We start from the raw sequence: 21,397 nt of genomic DNA on the forward strand, positions 1-21,397 counted from the left end.
CATGTTTACATTTTGACATGCTGCTATATCTGTGTTAATTGTGCCTCGATGCTTGTGTGCCCATAAAATTAACTTGGTGGTTGAATTGTGGAGAATCTAAGCTTTCCAACCATGTGTAACATGTCTATATTTGTAAAATTTTACCAGTGTAATTTTCATGCATTCTGAATTATTAGATGTAAATGCTTTAAAACGTGTCACAGACGACCCAGTGGGTTCAAAAACCACAGTGACTAGCAACAATGTGATAACACTGAATAACAAAGCCCATCATTTATAGAAATGGAGATGATTTTTGGATTTACAGTGAATCCTGAAAGAATTCACTCCATTAAAAAAAGCACAGTGTAGTGAACACTGTCCAGATGCAATGTAATTTGTATATATTATAATAGCACTGCTCTACATGACTTATCTGATTCCACAATACTACAGATTGTTACCAAACCAAACATCTAGTTTTTATCAATCTAATAATGTTTTGTTGCTGCATTCTCAAAGTAAAACGTGGTATATATGTTTTTCCTGATCTGTTTAAATTAAAATTAATATCAAACTCCATCGGAGAGAAGTGTCCCAACAGATTTTTCCTTTTCACTGTAGTTCCACGGGTACAGCCAAATAAATGCTGTTGCTTAAGTATTTTTATTGTACTTACTTTCAAAAACCTGCATCATCTTTTTGTTTTGGCAGAGCATCAGAGCGTCAGGTCTCGTCCTGCTGGAGGCAATTCTCTGTGGAGCCATCCTTCTCTACTTCCCGGTAAGTTACTCTGTGCTGATAAGTTGTATTTTGAATTCAGCTAATTGATGTTTGTATTAATTTTTAATCAAGATTATTAACATGTGGATAGCTGCAATGGTGGTACCTGAAAACAATTTAAATTGAACAGAGATTTACAAAATAAACCAATGAGCATAACAGAATGGTGTTATGGATGCCAGAATAAAAACATTTTATACCAGAATACTGAGCAATTGTGTTTTATGATTAGATTCCGTTTACAGCTTTCTGCCTTCCTCCCATCTGTGTTTGAATCCTGCAGCATACCACATTATGAACGGCATTTGCCATTAGTGTGCCACGTAATTACCACAACAAAGTTAATTCATAAATGCTATTAGGAAATTAATCCACAATTTTATTTTTTACCACTGTTTAATGTAATGTTTGAATTTAATTCTGACTGGAATCAAAATTACAAATTCGGGGAGGCTTCGATTTGGAAACCAGGTATGAATGTGATATACAGTCTGTGAAGGGAGCTAAATGTTAGGATGATGGTAAGGACTTCTTAAAAAGTTTTGGTTGTAATGCCAACTAAGACTTTTCCAATAGTTATAGAGAAGGACATACAAGATTTTCACCATATCACTAAAAAGTACATTACTTTCTATGCACTTTTTTGTTGTATTCAGAGAGTTGTCTGTTTGATATTCGATAAAGAACAAAGAGACTTTTTTGGAGGTCACTGCAACCTCAGCAACACAAACTATTTCTGACTTTTCTGACCACTTGTACAGTGTGATTCATCTTATAACTCAGGTTTTTAATTCATGTCTGATTCTATTTACAAGCGGCGACAGAGTATGAGAAAACAGAAGAGTCAAAAGCAAACATCCTGCAGCTTGTTGGTGACCCCCTGCCAAATTTACACCATTAAGTCGCCATCTGTCCGAGAGCCTCACATGCTGCTCCGCAGTTAATCACACTGTTTCTTTCCCTCTGTGTATTTTGATACATTAGAAACTCTTTAATCCAGGAGGTGTTTTAATTATTTAAGTATAGCCACAGCATGTCAGCCACACCCAATTATTCTCTCTCGCTATTCTAGAAGGTCAGCAATGGGTGTAACCCAAGGAGAAACAAGTATTTGGTAAAAAAGAATCTGCTTTTTCCCAGCTTTATATGTTTTCTAGTTCATGCTGAGGGGTTGTTGGTTGCATTGCATTGATAAAACACCAATGATTTTAAAAGCATCTTTTGCAAATTCTTCAGCTTTAATTCAGATTATTTACATGGTACCAGTTTTTACAGGACATTGACCCCAAAACATCAAAATGGAGGAAGGAGGCCAATGTTAAACTTATGGAGTAAAACTGCTAAAGGCCTGATTAAACCTAAGCAAAATGTAATAGTTCATGTTTTAAAACCTGATCTATGGATAGGCTGTCTGTTGCATATCAGTCACCGCACAGACTCAAATCAATTTGTGTTAGTCAGTTATATTTCCAGCTGAAGTTCTGTGTAACTTTATCACTCCTTTAGATGATTAGGCTCCCCCAGAACACCCACGAACCCATTGATTTACCTTGAGCCACCAATATATCCTCCTCTTTGGTGCTCAGGGAAATGGATAATTGCAATTTAGTTGCAATCATGCAGAGCTGTACGCCTTGTGAAGCGATACAAAGTAAACTTAATTAAAGCCAGCTGATTTAGAGCTAATCAATGCAATTTGCTGCGACAAGGTCCTGGAAAGTAATAATGTTTTAAGATTTGCAGGATGAAAGTGAGCCTAGAAACCAGGTTATTGCTCAGCAAATGAATGAAAAGTAGATATTTCTGTACCCAGCTGGTGTAGTGATGGCAGCAGCTGCTAAAAATAGAAAGCTTGTAAAGGGTTGTGCTTGACTTTGTAGATTAAGTCAGATCTGTGGAGTGAGCACGTCGGGATTCGGTTTGATCTGTTCTGCAGTAATGGTCTCCATGACTGATCTCGTTTTGATAATTTAATGTCTCTGCTCGATGATGCAGGAGAGAAAGCATCTTCTTGCACGGTGCTATGCAGCAACACCAGACTGATCTCCACCCTGGTACATTTGCATGCATCCCCTGTGCATCGCACACAAGCCGAGGCTGTTAGGTTGAGGAGCTTCACTCTGGGGTCTAAATATAGATCCTGAAATATTCCTCCAACCCTGCTGCTGCTTCTACTTTGAATAATTTGGCTGTTATTAAGCAGCTGGACATGCACCATACTATGGTCCCATGGCATCTTTGGTGGAGGAATAATGCATTTCCTCACGGAATAGGTTTCAGAGAAAACCTTCGGACCTTGTAGGCATAGTTCAGACTGAAGCCCTTAAGAAGCATAAGGCCCCATTGTCGAGACTTTACACATAACCTGGAATTTTGTAAAGTTCTGGGTGTATCTAATTATTACTGAGCATATTCAACGTTAAGGTCCACACTCCTGTAAATGAAAGGTCCTGCTGTGGGTGAAGGTGAAAGTCATATTTTTTCTTTATGTCAGTGTTTCATTTGTCACTGAGCTAATTGGTTTGGCTGAGATTGAGTATAAGCTTTATAAAGGGATAATCTTATTTAACCCAAATGCCTTACAAGACAGCCGGAGCCTATATTCGGAAATGAATGATCCACTAATGTTTCACGTATGATGGCGGGGCAACTGTTAGAGGTCCTCAAGAAATAAAATCAATAATAATCAAATGGCCTAAGAGTTTTACTGTCTATTTGCATAGGTTAAGAGCCCAGTGTTTCACACTGTCGTGGTTCCTAGGACGTAATGATGCCGGGGCAAGAGAGGAAACAGCTAGTGATACATTAGGTTTCCTTTTTACCATCACCCACCAGACTAGAGGTGTAATGCATTTTTTATTCACAACTTCAAATTTTATCATTTGACTTAAGTATTCCTTTGTAACTCAGAACTATGGAAACAGAAGGCTTTATATGGCATAGAAATCCAATCTATAATCATGAAATATTGTCACTCTCCTGATTTTGCTGATTTTTTATCTAGACCTATGATTGTTGAGGCATTTAAATGGAGACTTGTGAAGGTCAAAATGCCAAACATGTATATATACATAGAATTAAGAAATATTAACTAATTTAGCTTTGTAGTAAGCTCTTATATTCATGCATTATAAATATAATGTATATGGTATATCCCAGAGTTATTCATACTTCTGGCAGAAACATATTGAACTGCTCTGTGCACATTTTCCGTCATGTGGGTCATGGCAACCACAAAACAGGCTTCAATTGGTTGCTTACAGTAAATGCAGATTGCTCTGGTGCGAGGTGACAGAATAGAATAAATACTCCTGGATAGGAGTCGAAAAGTCTTTAAAAACACTGAGGGGAATGTCTGGCTGCCATCCATTTTAAGCCTCGTTTGCTGTTGCACTTGTCTTCCCTGACCACAGGTCATGTTTTGGTGATTAATACCAACTTTAATACTTTAATCTTTTAAAGTAAAACGATGAAGCCATAAGTAGATATAAAAAACACATAATCATAAAATATTTTCAAGTAAATTGTGAAAAACAGTTCAAAATGAATTGAAATACTGAAATTAATGCTTTAAATATAACTGTGTGGAATCAGTTTATAGACATTTTGCTGGCTTTGAGAATATTTGTGCAGTTGCTATGCTGAGGTTGTCAAATATTTTGCATGGTCTTTTTGAAACCACCAGCTAGAGCTGGGTGATTAATGTATCAATAAATGTATTTTTCCATTTATGTGGATTTAGATTTTTGGAAAATCTAGATTCTTTTCCACCTATGCAATTCTTTCAGCTTCCATAGCTCTTAGTGGAATCCGTTCAACACTCTTTGTTCTTAAACATGAACTCAGATTTGGTAGTAAAAAGAAATCACAGATTAGGTTTTTAAGCCGTATTGCTCAGCCTTATAGTCAGCCTTGCATTAAATTCTGATTTTAATCAGACAATTCTTGTCAGTGTGGTTATGTCAAGTACTCATGTTTATTTGTACCAATACACACAGTCCGCAGATCAGTAGGACTGCAGCAATGACTGCCATTTTGGGATCACTGTGACTACCTTATCTATAAGCCAACTAGGTTTTTGTGTACAGCATTACAAATATAAGTTCAATGATATTGTTAAACTCTACTGGGACTGTCCCTGGAAGCAAATAGTTTGATTTGATAAGTTACGCTTTAGTCATTAAACTCTAAGAGAATATAAAATAAGGACATGTGGAAAGTCTTAGGAACATAGTTAAGAGTACACAGTGTCATAAAATAAAGAAATTCAAGATAGAAATTTTATGTATTTTTCCAAAAGTCTGAAATTGGGTGTTCTGTTGGTCCTCCAGCAGGGTAGCGCTCAAAACCATGTGAAAATCAATGTAGGAAAAGTTGAAGAGACATATAACAAACGTTTTTTAGTAATCACAACTTCCAGACAATCTCTCCAAACAAAGATAATGTCCTTTTAAAATCAACCAGTCCATGTCTTTATTACAGTAAGCCAAGAGAAATAGATAGAAAATTATCCATATTTGTCAAGGTTTGGTGGAAGTTGTTTGAGGACCCAAATGCAGAGATGAGTTTTGCTAATTTAATGAAAGATCAAAAGGCAAAAAGGAGCAAGAATAAAAAATACTGAAAGACAAAAAATCAGAAGATGCCAGGGAGAAACACACACAGGGAGCCAAGTAACAACAAAGCAACAAAAAAACAAGAAACCAGCAATGAGGAACTGCAGAGGTGGTGTATATATGGGGAACAGAGGAAAGAATGGAATAATGAGCTGATATGGAGCAGATGTGGAAAGAAGTAACTAGAAGGGTGCCAAGGAGAAAGGAAACCGGCACAAGGGGGAAACAGAGAGTAACCAGAAAACACAACACTGCCAGAAAACAACTACAAAGACACGGAATTACAAAGAGACTAAAAATAAACCTAAACAGAGGGCAGAACCCTGACAATATTAACCTACAGGTCCAAACAATAAAAGCTGGCCATTGTTGGCCCATTTGATCAGCCCTAGCCAACTAATTACATAGAAAAAACAAAACAGTTGCATTTAACCAGCCTTAATATGGAAGTCTTTTAGCTTTCACTATTCAATGAAAGAGTTTTGCCAACCTTATCATTGTTCATTTTTATGTCTATACAGCTTAATATTAGTATTACTCAGGAAGATGTTGGGAATTTTTTTCATGCCACACTTGTACAAATGGTCAGCTTAGCCTTAATAAAAGGGCTTCCCATTAGTGGCATGTTGCAGGGTTCTCCAGCTCATCAGGGGGGCTGATGAGCAACAGTGTGGGCAGAAGATAATGTATCCTGATGTGATAGGCCATGAAACAGACTGTCAACTGTTCCTCCAGCTTTCATTCAAGCTGCTCTGATGCTTTCAATCTGATATACTGTAAGTAGTAAGAACAGTGCATTTTTTAGTCTCCACTTTCTCCTTCACCTCTCCCCAGAGAGCCAAAAAACACAGTAACTACTTGGAAGGTGAAGCTGCATGGTTATTTTAACTTGAACAGAGCAATTGAAGATATAGGAGATTAGAAGAAAAAAACAAAGATAGCAATGGCGAACGTAGGCCTGCTGCTCCGCCTTAGATGTCTTTCTGTGTCCTGGCATGATGGAAATATCTCAGAATCTAAGCAGTGATGAGGAGTGAGGGGAATTGTGAGAGGCGGGTGTGACTCGGCTCCAGTCTTGCCTTGAGCAGAGGCCAAGCTGGATGTAATTTACACTCAGCCCACCTCAGGGAACAGCAGGAGAAGAAACCATTACCTCCCTCCAGAAAGGCCTTCCCATGCGGCAGGGAGTGTCAGCTTTCATATAAAAATGGATCCATTGCTATTACAAAATCCCACCTATCCTTAGTGACATTCCTTCCCTCTCAATCACACTGGTGGTGCTTAGGGAAAGAAAAGTAATGAGTGGGAGATGATGACCACTTAAACCGGGTCCATCTGGTTCCAGGAGCAAGGGTGAACCAGAAAGCAGTCTTCTTCATGTCAAAACATCAAACTAGCATGAAATCTTTGTTATGACAGAATAATTCCCAGGGCTGCAGTATCCCATTTTTATTGTCAGAAGGAGACAGACACTATAAATGTCTTGGAGTAATACCCCCCTCGTTTAGCTGGTAACAGTTTTGAAAGGAGCTGTCGTCACAGAAGGCTGAAATTCAGCACTTTTGACTGGTGCTGGCTAATCTATTTTAGCTGTTATTGCAAACAAAAGCAATGTGTTTACATGCATCACCGACAGATGACTCATGGATACATTTTTTTTTTATTTTGACATTTTTATTTCAATAAGTGCTTTATTGTGAAGTTGCTCTTCTGCTCATCATACTCAACTGCCAAGAGAGACAATAACTCCATTCAGGCCGTAATTTTCAATATTCACACTGATTGACTGGCTGAATTTGGTTTACCAAAGTTAGACGCTATTACACTAGAAATAATAAACATCCAGACTGAGGACAGAGGAGTATTTTTACCTTCATGTAAGAGGTATATGATTACATGGCATGGAGATAGAGGCCTGACATCTTTGAGATCAATATTGTGAGACAATGACCTTCACAGGAAGCTAAATGGGTCTCAGAACCTTTCGTATGTCATGCTCATGTACATAAACATTTTTAACTTCTACATCTTGCAACTCTATTAGACACTTATACTTATTTTATTCTCTGTTCCTAATAGCATGATTATGCTAAAAGAATCCACCAGCTTCCTTCCTGAAGTGCTATATTTTTAAATATCTCTTTTTTTTTCCTTGCCTGACAGCAAAAGCTAATTATCTAAAGAGTCCTGGCACAAAACACTTGGTGATATTCTCTGAGGTGTTTTCGGTCATGTCTGGGTGTTTTACCATTTTTACATGAAACCCTTCAGGCTTTGTTTCTGTTTGGCTCTAACCCTGGTTCTGTTTATATTATTGCTTTAATTATGGCCTTAGTTGAGGGTCGCACTTACAGTAAGGTCACTGTTCCCTGGAGGACTGGTAAATTTCTAACCCAGTAAAGACAGTGAGAGGCAGTAATTAAGATACTAAGTATATAGGGATTTTATGTTATTTAATATCTAATTAAGTAACTCTTGGACTCAAATGTGTTGTTCTATAAATACATATCAAACAGAATTCATCATAAATGAAATTGTCATTGGTCAAACTTTCAAGACAAATTTAATTCAAAATGTCATATTTTGGGCTTGTACAGTAGGTGGCGCTGTGGTTAGCGCGCACAAGCCATGTACGGAGGCCTTAGTGCTCGACATGGCCGACCCGGATTTGAGTCCGACCTGTGGTCCTTTGCTGCATGTTTCTCCCTCTTTCCTGTCAGCCTACTGTCAAAATAACGGACCACTAGTGCGGAAAAAATAAATACAGTTTAATCCGCTTATAGTGGTCACAGATATGGTAATCAACCGCTTATACAGATCAAAAGGCTTGGGACAGAGTAATTTCTATACAAATGCGGTTTAAATAATTTGTATATAGTAATCAAGAAATCTGCTTATAATGTTAATTTTTGGCCATTTTATGAATGTAAAATATATGCCAAAATAATTAATAAGTGGATCGAAAGTGATGACAGCACTCCGTCGTCAGAGCCCGTGACTGATGAGGACATCATGGCGGAGGTACAAGAGCGCTTTGGTGCGAGTACCAGTGCTGCGCGCAGCAAGGAGAGGATGATGATGAAGAAGAGGAGACTGTATTACATTCCAGAGCTGAGATAAGGAATGCAGTTTGCATTTCAAAGACTGATCTCCTGCATGTTGGTTTAAAAAACTCTGACAGCAGATCCGCAACATAAAACAGACATAGGCTAGCTTTAATTTTCTGTAGCCTATGCAGTTATCTTCCATGTTGTTCTATGAAACCGTTCAAACTTTATTTTCAGACTTGTTAAAATAAATGCACCGGCGGCACAGCAGAGCCGACGCTCAGCACATGATAAGTTACGTAGGCTACCGGAGTTATGTTTGCGCACAGCGCAGTATACTGTACTTAAACTTGCATGGTACTGTAATAAAATTCAATAAATGAGGAAGCTATCTGTTTCATTCCATTTTTCTCATTGAAAAACAATACACATGGCATTTAGATGATATTCTGCATAAAAGATAAGTGAAATAACGGTAAATTCAGTTTTAGTAATCAACCGCTTATAGTGTTGAAATTGGCTCTGGACCAGTGTGACCACTATAAGCGGATTCCACTGTAAATAAAAAAATATATATATATTTTTATATATATATAATAGTTTATTAAGAAAAACATTAAACTCCAGGTCAAACAATTTTGGTTAAAACTCTTAACTAATTAAGAGAACTCAACTTAAACTAAGTAGCTGCTATGTGTGCATCAAGGGCGTAGGTTTGATTTGAACTTTGGTAGGGACACTATTGGTCTGGTGTCATTGGTGCTATGCAATATGCATGCCCTTTTTTATGCTCGATGTGAGTATCCGTACTGATAAGAGGAATTCATTGTTAAAAGAGAAAAGCAACATTTTGCTCCATTAATAAAAATGTTATAAGCTCTACCCTCATTAGATGCTGTTTATAAATGTTTGAAGTATCACCGGCTCTGATGAATGTGGAATTAGGACTGTTTTCCACTTTGAAAACGGTTTCCTTTGAACGACTAAGAGAGAAGGTAAATACAGTATTTTCTTTTGAAGATACAGAATTGTGCAGAGTTAAACCCCACTCTAGTATTTGTACCTACTATTCTCTCTCTGTATCAAGCAAAATAATACATTCATTAAGATATTAACTTCACTATAAAAGTTGAACATCTGGGCTGTAGTTACTCTGTGTAGCCAATTTCATGTATTTCATCAGGGGAAAAAAATGAATCATATTGATTATTTCAATAATCGTCAACTAATTTAGTAAGTGATTCATCATTAAGTGGAGTATAGAGACTTTAAAACACACAGTAATATAAATGTAAAATGTGCCTTTCCCCACAGAGCAACCCACTTAGATCAGTTATTATATCAAAATTGTAAAAATAAAAACAAAAAAATTAAAACAGTAATATCAACTTAATATCGGTAAAAAGGAAACCCTCACATTTTCTTTCTTAATTGGCTGTGGCTAAGAATCAGAAATGTTGATGGCTTACAGCCTTTATTTGCCCATTTTTCCAGCAGTCATCAGAACTCCTGGCTGACTCAGAATATTTTGTTTTATAAAAAAAAAAAAAAAAAGGTTTTTGTTTTTTAGTGTACATGATATTAATTTTTTTTTTTTATCGGGACTAGTTTTGCAGCCTAATATTAGTAGTATAGTATAGTAGTAACCGCTTCATTCTAGTGTGAATAAATTTTCAATGTTGCGCTCCAAGCACACGCGTATGAGGTGCCCCCAGGGACATAAATCAGAATTAACTTGCATATACACATATTAAATTACACTCTTCCATATAATATACTGAAAACCTCACACAAACACTAGTAAAAAGCTCTCACATAAACTAGTGAAAACATTGACCTCTTATATAATCTACTCAAAAGCTCTCATACAAAGTAGTGAGAACTGTTCATATAAACTGGTGAAAAGCTTTACCTTTCATACACACTACTAGAAAGCTTTCATATACACTATTAAAAAGCTCTCATATACACTACTAGAACGCTCTCATATACACTATTAGAAAGCTCTCATATACACTATTAGAACGCTCTCATAAACACTAATAGAAAGCTCTCATATACACTATTAGAACGCTCTCATATACACTATTAGAAAGCTCTCATATACACTATTAGAACGCTCTCATAAACACTATTAGAAAGCTCTCATATACACTATTAGAAAGCTCTCATAAACACTATTAGAAAGCTCTCATATACACTATTAGAATGCTCTCATATACACTATTAGAACGCTCTCATAAACACTATTAGAACGCTCTCATATACACTATTAGAACGCTCTCATATACACTATTAGAACGCTCTCATAAACACTATTAGAACGCTCTCATAAACACTATTAGAACGCTCTCATATACACTATTAGAACGCTCTCATACACACTATTAGAAAGCTCTCATATACACTATTAGAACGCTCTCATATACAATATTAGAAAGCTCTCATATACACTACTAGAACGCTCTCATATACACTATTAGAACGCTCTCATAAACACTATTAGAACGCTCTCATAAACACTATTAGAACGCTCTCATAAACACTATTAGAATGCTCTCATAAACACTATTAGAACGCTCTCATATACACTATTAGAACGCTCTCATACACACTATTAGAAAGCTCTCATAAACACTATTAGAAAGCTCTCATAAACACTATTAGAACGCTCTCATAAACACTATTAGAACGCTCTCATAAACACTTTTAGAACGCTCTCATATACACTATTAGAACGCTCTCATACACACTATTAGAAAGCTCTCATATACACTATTAGAACGCTCTCATATACACTATTAGAAAGCTCTCATATACACTACTAGAACGCTCTCATATACACTATTAGAACGCTCTCATAAACACTATTAGAACGCTCTCATAAACACTATTAGAACGCTCTCATAAACACTATTAGAATGCTCTCATAAACACTATTAGAACGCTCTCATATACACTATTAGAACGCTCTCATACACACTATTAGAACGCTCTCATAAACACTATTAGAACGCTCTCATATACACTATTAGAAAGCTCTCATATACACTACTAGAACGCTCTCATAAACACTACTAGAACGCTCTCATAAACACTATTAGAAAGCTCTCATAAACACTATTAGAACGCTCTCATATACACTATTAGAAAGCTCTCATATACACTACTAGAACGCTCTCATAAACACTATTAGAACGCTCTCATAAACACTATTAGAACGCTCTCATATACACTATTAGAACGCTCTCATATACACTATTAGAAAGCTCTCATATACACTACTAGAACGCTCTCATAAACACTATTAGAACGCTCTCATATACACTATTAGAACGCTCTCATACACGCTACTAGAAAGCTCTCATACACACTACTGAAAAGCTATTAGCGGATTTCAGTTGAAACGGAAGGTGTTTCAGTTGAAACGGAAGGCGTTTCAGTGAAACAGGAAGGACCGTCATTACACCAGAAGTTGTTTTAAACGGATGTCATTCTGGCTAGCTCCGTACATTTTGTGCTATCTCCGGCCGAAATTGTATCAAATAAAATTATTGATTCATGCTCAGCTATCCGCTAAACAACTCACAGAAGCATGGGCATTACTCGACTTTATTTTTTATGTTTTTGCTTCAACAGAGATCCTTTTCCGGTGTTGTGCGAAATTCTGTTCCCATGTGAAAATCTGTTCCACCTGTGTCGGGAGTGCGCCGCGCGTTGAAGCCACATAAGCGGATCTGATCATTTCCCAGGCCTTTCGGATCATTTCTTGGTTAAATAAAAAGTCGTAAAATTATACAAGGTGAGAAATTTAGTTTAATCAGCCGCTGTTGTTTACAAAATTGTAAAATAAAAAAAATAAATGCGGTTTTCTTATGCTGTTTTGTGTTGTTATTTTAAACGCCAAGAGAATCAGTCTCTTTCCAAGTTTTTTCACTTCAGCCTGACAGAAATAAAAGTCAAGTCACCAAATACCAAATTTGTATTTATAATTTTTTATTACTGATATAAGATGATGGGAAGTGCCTGATAGCAGTTCCATAATATAGAAACAAATTAATTTAGCTGCAAATCTTAAACTGTGTTTATTCCTCTCTTCATCAACAACAAACCATCTGGATTCGGTGATATTTGAGCAATGTTTGCCTAAATTAAAGGAGGGGGACCATATATTTTAGCTTTCTAATAGTGTGTATGAAAGCTTTCTAGTAGCGTGTATGAGAGCGTTCTAATAGTGTATATGAGAGCGTTCTAATAGTGTTTATGAGAGCGTTCTAATAGTGTTTATGAGAGCGTTCTAGTAGTGTATATGAGAGCTTTCTAATAGTGTATATGAGAGCGTTCTAATAGTGTTTATGAGAGCTTTCTAATAGTGTATATGAGAGCGTTCTAATAGTGTATATGAGAGCATTCTAATAGTGTATATGAGAGCGTTCTAATAGTGTTTATGAGAGCGTTCTAATAGTGTTTATGAGAGCGTTCTAATAGTGTTTATGAGAGCGTTCTAATAGTGTTTATGAGAGCGTTCTAATAGTGTTTATGAGAGCGTTCTAATAGTGTATATGAGAGCGTTCTAATAGTGTTAATGAGAGCGTTCTAATAGTGTATATGAGAGCGTTCTAATAGTGTTTATGAGAGTGTTCTAATAGTGTATATGAGAGCTTTCTAATAGTGTATATGAGAGCGTTCTAATAGTGTTAATGAGAGCGTTCTAATAGTGTATATGAGAGCGTTCTAATAGTGTTTATGAGAGCGTTCTAATAGTGTATATGAGAGCGTTCTAATAGTGTATATGAGAGCTTTCTAATAGTGTATATGAGAGCGTTGTAGTAGTGTATATGAGAGCTTTTTAATAGTGTATATGAGAGCTTTCTAATAGTGTATATGAGAGCGTTGTAGTAGTGTATATGAGAGCTTTTTAATAGTGTATATGAAAGCTTTCTAGTAGTGTGTATGAAAGGTAAAGCTTTTCACCAGTTTATATGAACAGTTCTCACTACTTTGTATGAGAGCTTTTGAGTAGATTATATAAGAGGACAATGTTTTCACTAGTTTATGTGAGAGCTTTTTACTAGTGTTTGTGTGAGGTTTTCAGTATATTATATGCAAGAGTGTAATTTAATATGTGTATATGCAAGTTAATTCTGATTTATGTCCCTGGGGGCACCTCATACACGCGGACTAGAAAACAGCCAATCAGAGAGAGAGAAGGCGGAACTTAAGGCATAACAACCAATGAGAGTTGAGTTAAACAGCGCAGCACAGTTCCATGCGCTGCTACATGAAAGGGACAGGAGAGACCAGGCAGAGGAGCTGCGAGAGGAAAAGAAGCCACTGCTGCAACAACTACTGCTGGAAATTATAAACATGTTGCTCACATCCAATTATTGGTAGGGACAATTAGGTCGGTTCAAAATGTTGGTAGGGACATGTCCCTATGGTCCCTATGCAAACCTACGCCCATGGTGTGCATAGAAGAAAAAGGCAAAAGAAAACTTTTGAAAACTGTTAATAAAATTATACATGGATATTATTGTTTAGCATGAATTTAATGCTTGAGAATCAAATTTTATCCTGAAGAGTTTTGAATGAGGTAATATGAATTGATAAAGTAAATTGAAGCAATTGGAATGTTTTCAAATCAATAAAAAAGTGCAAATTTTAGAGGTAAATAAATCTTTTGTGCAAGCATATTTTATTTAAGTATTTGCCTACTAAAATCACAAACCATTTCAATTATTAATTCTTAACCTTCTGTGATTGTTCCCCAGGGAATAACCGTGGGTGGATCCCTTTAGGTTCATCAAGACAAAGGAGCTAATAGCTAGCAGACAAAAGGGGACACATTTAAAAGGACTCTTCAGTCATATTTTAGCAATCAAATGTAATAAGCGGTTCAGGAAATGCATATATGTTAACATCATACCAATCCTTAAGGCCTTATTGATATAAAGTTTGTTATATTGTTTGATAGACAATAGCTCAAAACATTTTAGCATCGGGTCACAGAAGTAGCATGTGGTCACCATTAATTTTTTCTGGTTCAATTTTCAAACATATTAATGAACTAAATGATCATAAATCATAAAAAACCCAAATTGTTTAGCGGGAAATGCTTGCCCTGTGTTTTGTCTGACTTGATGCCTTTGTTGATGTTTGGTTTGGTAAGCTGAGGCATCTCTGAGTTCAGGTAAATTCAGCATTTCCATACAGTGTTCTCTGTGATTGGATAACCTTGAATGGGAGGTTAGTTGTGGCCTTTTTAAACATTTTTTCTTTGAGTTTTTATGCACTAGGGGCTCCTTTTTACGGCCTCCGTACATGGGTTGTGCACACTAACCGCTGCTCCTTCTGCATGCCCAGTTGTGTCCTTTTTTTTGAGGCCTCATGATTCCTCTAGTAGGGACCCTTTAGGCCTCTTATTCAGATGGTTCTTTATGTCAGAGAATGTTGAAGAGAGTCTGTTTTACGGCAAGTTAGGTCTTTAAGTAGCCTGCAGCTCTACTTCACTTTTAACAGTCTGAAGAGTGTAGTTCCCAGTCTGCAGGGACAACCATTCAGGAGAGCTCCCAAATATGGCTTCCTCTGCTGAGTCCAAAGAAAGGGGGTGACTGGTGGTGGACCTAAAGCTTTGCACCAAGCACGACATGGATCACATATTTCTGAGAGGGGGCTTTAGACCTTATAATTTGCAAAGAAAACCTTCATGAACCTGGTTCCACTAATGTTTCAAATAATCATACTTCCTTAAGACACTTACAAGAACAATTTGATAAGTCATGCAACTGGTGATAATGCAGTGTGAAAACTAAATTGTTGGGAGCTGGAGAAGTACCACCTTTCTCCAGCAGAGTCCGCCGTGGGTCCTCCTGAGTTGAGCCTCCTGCACAGCTGCAGCCCATCCCATCATCAGAGGATCCACAGTACTTAAGCTGTCTTCAGACCTTGCCTCAACGCCGCAGTGTTGATCCAGTTGGAAACCAGTTTTTCCCCTGTGAAGCTCAGGAAGAGCTTAACCTGCCGAGCCTGCCCTCTGAGCCAAACCTGAAGCCTCTCTCTGGACTTCCATGCAGCTCTGGACCAAGAGCTGGAAACTCTAAGCCAAGGTCTGCTCATTCTTAAGAAGTAAGACGCTGAAGCAGCTTACTGACTCTGCTGATCAAATCCTCTCCAGATCCAACAGTTTCCCTCTCAAGGCTTTCATCCAGAACCCTCAAGGTATAACTCAGAGACTGTCAAGAATCAAACTCCTATGCGCAACGCTAACTGAACTGTTTCTCACGCAGACTCCGGTGAACCAGTTTCCCAGGCCTGAACCAGAACCAGTCATAATCTCAGTGCTTGTGAAAATAAACTCTGTTAAACCTTTTACTCCTGTTTCCGTCTCAGTGGTGTTCTGCATAATTGGATCACACCAATGAACCCATCATGACATAAATAAGAAGCCGTCAGCAATGATAAGACAGAACCTGACGTACTGTAGTCTACCAGAATAGTGACATTTCTTGAAATATCTGGACTTGGAAACAGATATTTTTTTCCTAAAGTCTGTTAAAAAAAAAAAAAAAAAAAGGGTAAAAATGCTTTTGATTGTTTTCTTGTGTCTATTGATTATGTCATTAAGAGAAATTGTGTTAGCTAACAACAGTGCTGGAAAGAAAACACTTTAATACAAAAATGATTATTTGAACCTTTGCTGTCTGCTATTTAGCTATTTACCAAATATAGACCTGAAATCTTTAAACTCACAACCCACTCAACTGATTGTACGGCCTTCTTATAGCTGCAGAGGACCGCTAATCATGCATTTATTTAAGTCAGGTGGAGTTTTTAATCTTTTAAAAATTTCAATGAATGTACCCAATCTATCAAATTTTGAGAACATTTGAGAAAATTCATGCCTCCATGCCAGTTTTTGATTTTTGTTTTTATCAAAGAGAAGAAGGTGCTGAGCTAAAACAACATTTTTTTTTAAAAATCCTAAACAAGAGGGGACTCTACCAGCCCCTGAAACTATAAAGTATGTAAGCCAGCTGGTGGGTGTTGAAATTAAATGTGATTTTGGTGAAAAGATTATCACAAGTAAGTAAAGGAGCAAATCAGAAACCCTGTTTCTTGTCCTATCATGCCTTATTTAGCAACACCCAATTAACAGCTGGAGATAAATTTGTGTATGATAATTTAAATTCTGTGAAACTTGACTCACTCTGTATTCTCATCATTCAGTGTTTTACATTTTATTCACTTTTATGTAATCATATATTTAATTGGTGTGTCTTGATACATTTTGTCAGCCATTAAGTTTCAAATATGTGTATGGTTTGCTCTTTACAAGAAAATAGCATTGCTGTTGTGTTTTTTTTTGTTGTTGTTTTTTTAAACATAAATGCAAAAATGTAATATTGAGCTAATTAAAATGTACTGTTTAATATTTTTATTTTTATCTTGCAAGCCAGATGAATCTTGTGAGCGTTTTGCATTTTATTTCAGGAGCAGATGCTTTAGCCCCGCTACAGAAATGTTTGTGACCAATGAAATTCAGTGACTTTTTAGATGTCAACCAGAGGTGGATAGCTGAAAGAAAAAAAAACATGGCTTAGTGTGTTTTAGCTGTGATACTCTTTTATTTCTTTGTGGAAAATGAGCGCAAAGACGCATTCTTTGCCGTTCTAGATTGGGGAGATGTTTACTCCTTCCTCTCAACCGGATTTGGTAAGAGTTTAATTTCTCCGCTAGTTGTGAAACAAATCAAGCTGCTTCTGTGATTGGTTGAAACTCCTCCTGGGAGGCAGGTACCCATCTGCTAGAAGAAATGTACTGAATGTCCCTCCCATCTGGGAACACTTTCAACATGAGGCTTTTCGGATTGATACCATGTAGTTCCATTTGAATTCTACACAATCAATCTTGCTTATGCCAGGTATGTTTTATTTAGCTATCTAAATCCCCAAAAATATATATATATATTTGGCTGTTATAAGTTTTTACTGGTGTTATACCAGAAATTAAGGAGATTGAATGAAGAAAGAATTAATGGAAGTAAACAAAAAAAAGTATTTTACGTGTACATATTATTAAACATGGTAGGAATTAAAATAATTAATAAAATATAGAGTAAAGAAAATGGGGTATTTGACTTTAGAAGAGATTACAGCAACATAGCAATGCACTTCCAACCTGTTTTTGACAGACCATCACTTTTTGGAAAAGCGATTGCCATATTTCGGTGGGTAGCCTGCAGAAATCGATAAATCCTTCACACACTGGCATTTAAACCATGATTGCACAACTTTATGAAAGTGCAAAAACCCAATACGTCCGTGCTTTGCCTCATTATGGAACTCCACATTTCTTTGTTCATAAGGTTTTGCATGTAGCACAACTTACAAAGAAGCAACCCTCTGCAATGTTTACAACATTTAGTGCATGCTTTTACTTTGAAGCCCAGATATGAGGTGAACACTCTGTGGTTACCAGGGTAACGACAGCTGGAAACCAGAGAGGGCACTGATTGCAGCACAGAATTTAATACATTTAACATTGAAACAGATATATATATGTATATGTATATATATATATATATATATATATATATATATATATATATATATATATATATATATATATATATATATATATATATATATATATATATATATATATATATATACATATATATATTGTATCTACAAGATCTTTTAAATACGACAAACATCTATGGTGAGACAGTCGCCTTTTTTAGCAGATTCAGATCATGATTTCTGGTTCCACTAGAAGATATAAAAAGGTCCATGTCCAAAATATGCAGCATGTCTTTCTTATCTTTTTTTATTATAGGCATTGGTTGTTTATAATTCAATTTTAATACAAAGAAACAACAATGTTACCTATTGTCTAAAGTAGAAATTTTATTGCATTCACAAAAGAGGTACTGTAACTGGTCAGATAAAACACCCTAATATGCAAACCTGTTCAGGTTTCAGTAAAAGATTCAAAGCTAATTGTCTTCTAAGGGTGTATGTTAATAAGATCTTTCACTTTTACAGCCTCATATACATAGACACAGTCTGAGTACTGTTTGATCCCTTTGCTTAGACGCTCCTGCACCCTTTATGCCCAGCACTTAGCATCGATTTTTAATGGGAGGTTTAAGAAGTGAAGGGGGGCAGAAACTGATCTCACTCTTTATGCAAGCTGACGTTAGGAGAAACCTATCTAAAGATCGAGGGCCAGCTGTTTCCCAGAAAGTCTCCTAATGCAAAGGGCATCACTAGAAAAGCTTGGGTAATGAATTTCTAAGCAGCATGGGGAGACCTCAGGACCAAGATGAAGTTTGAGGACAAAGACTGTGCTCATATTCTATGAAATGATTTATTATTTCAGTGCCTTTTTTCACTTATGTTAGACCTAATGGATTTTTTTATATTTGATGTGTAGCTCATTTGGTTTAATCAATCTCTGAGATCGAAGAATATCTCTTCTTTTTTTTGGAATTTGCTGTTTTGCATCTCCCTACAGTCTTGTTAAATTTTTTTCAAAGGGGAATGCACATTGTGTTTTTTTTTAGGTCACATAATTGATAGAATTTGCTGGGTTTTACACTCATTGATAAAAACCAGACCAGAAATAGCATAAAAAGCCTTATAATTTCCATGGAGTTGGACTTAATCTTAATTTTTACTTTTTTTCACACTAAATTATCTCAGATCATCAAAAATAATTTTAATATGAAGTGAGTGAAAAAGTGAAAGTGAAAAACAAAACAAAAAAATCCAAACCAACTTGGCCCTTAATGAAAATGCAACCCTCCAACTATTAACTGTGTTTAACTATATTATTTCTTCTTATTCCAACAGGCACAACCAGTCCGATTAATGCCACTCAGATTCAATAAACCTTTTAAATAGAACCTGACTGTTGACATGAAGTAGACAAAAAGCAACTCATTGTTGCCTGAATTTTTCAGTTTCATAGACATCATTGTGCTATTCAAACATAAACTCCCGACTGAAGATGAGCAAAACACATATTTTCTTTATTTAGATAAACCTTGTTTTTCAGGGAGAATTGTATTCAATGTCCCCTTAACTCACCAATAATAATACCTACCTTAAATAACACGCAGCTTCTGTTTGGAAGGTAACTTAAAGGAGTCATCACCTCTCTCCTATTTTCCCAGTTGCATTTTTACTCAGTTTTCCTGCAACCTCTTGTGTCCCAGTGGGCTCAAATGTGCGTCAGCATGTTGCACAGTACCTGTCCAGGTTGCAATCCGTTAATCAGCTTTTGATCTCTGTTTTAAAAAGGAGCCAAAAGGTTTATATACATTAGAATATGAATTAAAGCACCTGGTAAGTAAAATTAAAACGTCAGCATTCATTATTTGCCAAATGCCCCCATCCCTCTAGAGAAGCTGAGTCAACCATGAGGCACTCGGATTGAGTCAGAGGTTTCCGTTCTGTTGGCTGGAGGGTGAAGATCCACGCTCTTCTGTTGGTTCCTCCGTGTCCCTCTACTGACTCAAACTCAGTGAGCGCTAATATTCGCATGCCTGCGTCTTTGCCACTGCCAGAGGGAACGTATTAATGCCTCAGCTAATCCGATTACCATTAACAATCCCACAGGGGAAATCACTGCACATCTGCAGCGGACAGATAATTATGTCGCCTCAGATGTTTGTTTCTTTCTTTCTTCATTCTCGCTCTTTTAATGTCGCTGGAAGACCATCGGTGTTTAGTTTTCTCTTTTAATTTTTTTTTTATTTGGCAGCATGAATTGGCCAAATTCCAGAGTGTTTGTGGGCCTTGTGCAGAACATATGGGTTGATGCCCTCCTCTGGGTCTCAAAGGTAAAGTTTTGTGTGATATCGAAACCCTTCAGATGTTCTGTTCAAATAATGCCAAGAACCACGGCTGGGCCAAGACTACTTGAAACCCTTAGCAAAATGTAGTTTCTGCTGTTTATTTTAACCAATGATATCCATTGTTTTCCATTGATCTGAACATCATGCCATAATAGTCAGATCATTCACACACCTTAGTAATTTTAAGTTGTATACAATGCCAGCCCATGGAACAGCGTGATAATCTATTTTATGCATTTATGTGGTATAATATTTGATCAAATAACCTTTGGAATGTCATGTATTGTATTATGGACACACGTTCATCTGGCTGAGTTAGGATAAAAGAAGAAGGTGTTATTCAAGCTAAAATGCCAGACGGTTTACGCTGCACACATTAAAAAATATAAGAAATAAACAACACAACTAATTAATCTCCAGGTCAAGAATATTTTTGATAGAACCTCTTAGCTAAGTTAGTGAAACTCAACTTTAATTAATAACTGCTTTATACACATAGAAGAAAAAGGCAAATTAAAATAAAAAGGCTGCAATTATATCACAGTTAATTGGGTTCATGTTTTAAAGTCTATCTTTAAGAATTTCCAATTAGGTTAAATTAGCTTTGAATTCTAATTTAAAGCAACTGTTGTTTTTTAACCAATTCACAAAGCAAATCCCAGGGGTCAATTAAACAATATATGGTTAAATAATATTTTACTAAATGATTTGTTTGATCAGAAACAGTTAGATCTGATTCTTAACCATTGCTTATTCCTGAGGAAATAACAAAACAAAATGGCTGTGTCCGAACATCCGCCCTAACCCCTAGATCCCTCAATCACTATGTAGAGTGAGGACTATATAGTGGACTTTATACAACAACAACAATTACAGTACATTTATAAAAGTAACAAATCTAATTATACGAAATCAGACGTAGTTAAATCTGACAAATATTGAAATATTAGGCATGTTAGTTAACTGTGGTAATAAAATAGTTATCTGAAACCAGATAGAAAAATAATTAGCTCTATGTTAATTTGCCACAAGACCAATATCCTTTTTATCTATGTAAGAGTAATGGTTTCTGCATTTTAAAGTTATACTAATGTAAAAATGAATAGTTT

General features: G+C 36.4%; 1 protein-coding gene across 2 annotated transcripts in view; it reads left to right on the forward strand.

Annotated features, from left to right (window-relative positions):
• gpr158a (G protein-coupled receptor 158a) overlaps positions 1-21,397 on the forward strand; it is a 106,446-nt gene that overhangs the window by 61,975 nt on the left and 23,074 nt on the right. For both annotated transcript variants that reach the window (XM_038291106.1, XM_038291105.1), the window contains exon 5: positions 694-762. In XM_038291106.1, the coding sequence (XP_038147034.1) occupies positions 694-762 (69 nt within the window). The remainder of the gene's footprint in view (positions 1-693; positions 763-21,397) is intronic.

This window comes from Cyprinodon tularosa, unplaced genomic scaffold (genome assembly GCF_016077235.1).
Source record: "Cyprinodon tularosa strain WSP-4 unplaced genomic scaffold, ASM1607723v1 ctg294, whole genome shotgun sequence".
Lineage (NCBI taxonomy): Eukaryota > Metazoa > Chordata > Actinopteri > Cyprinodontiformes > Cyprinodontidae > Cyprinodon > Cyprinodon tularosa.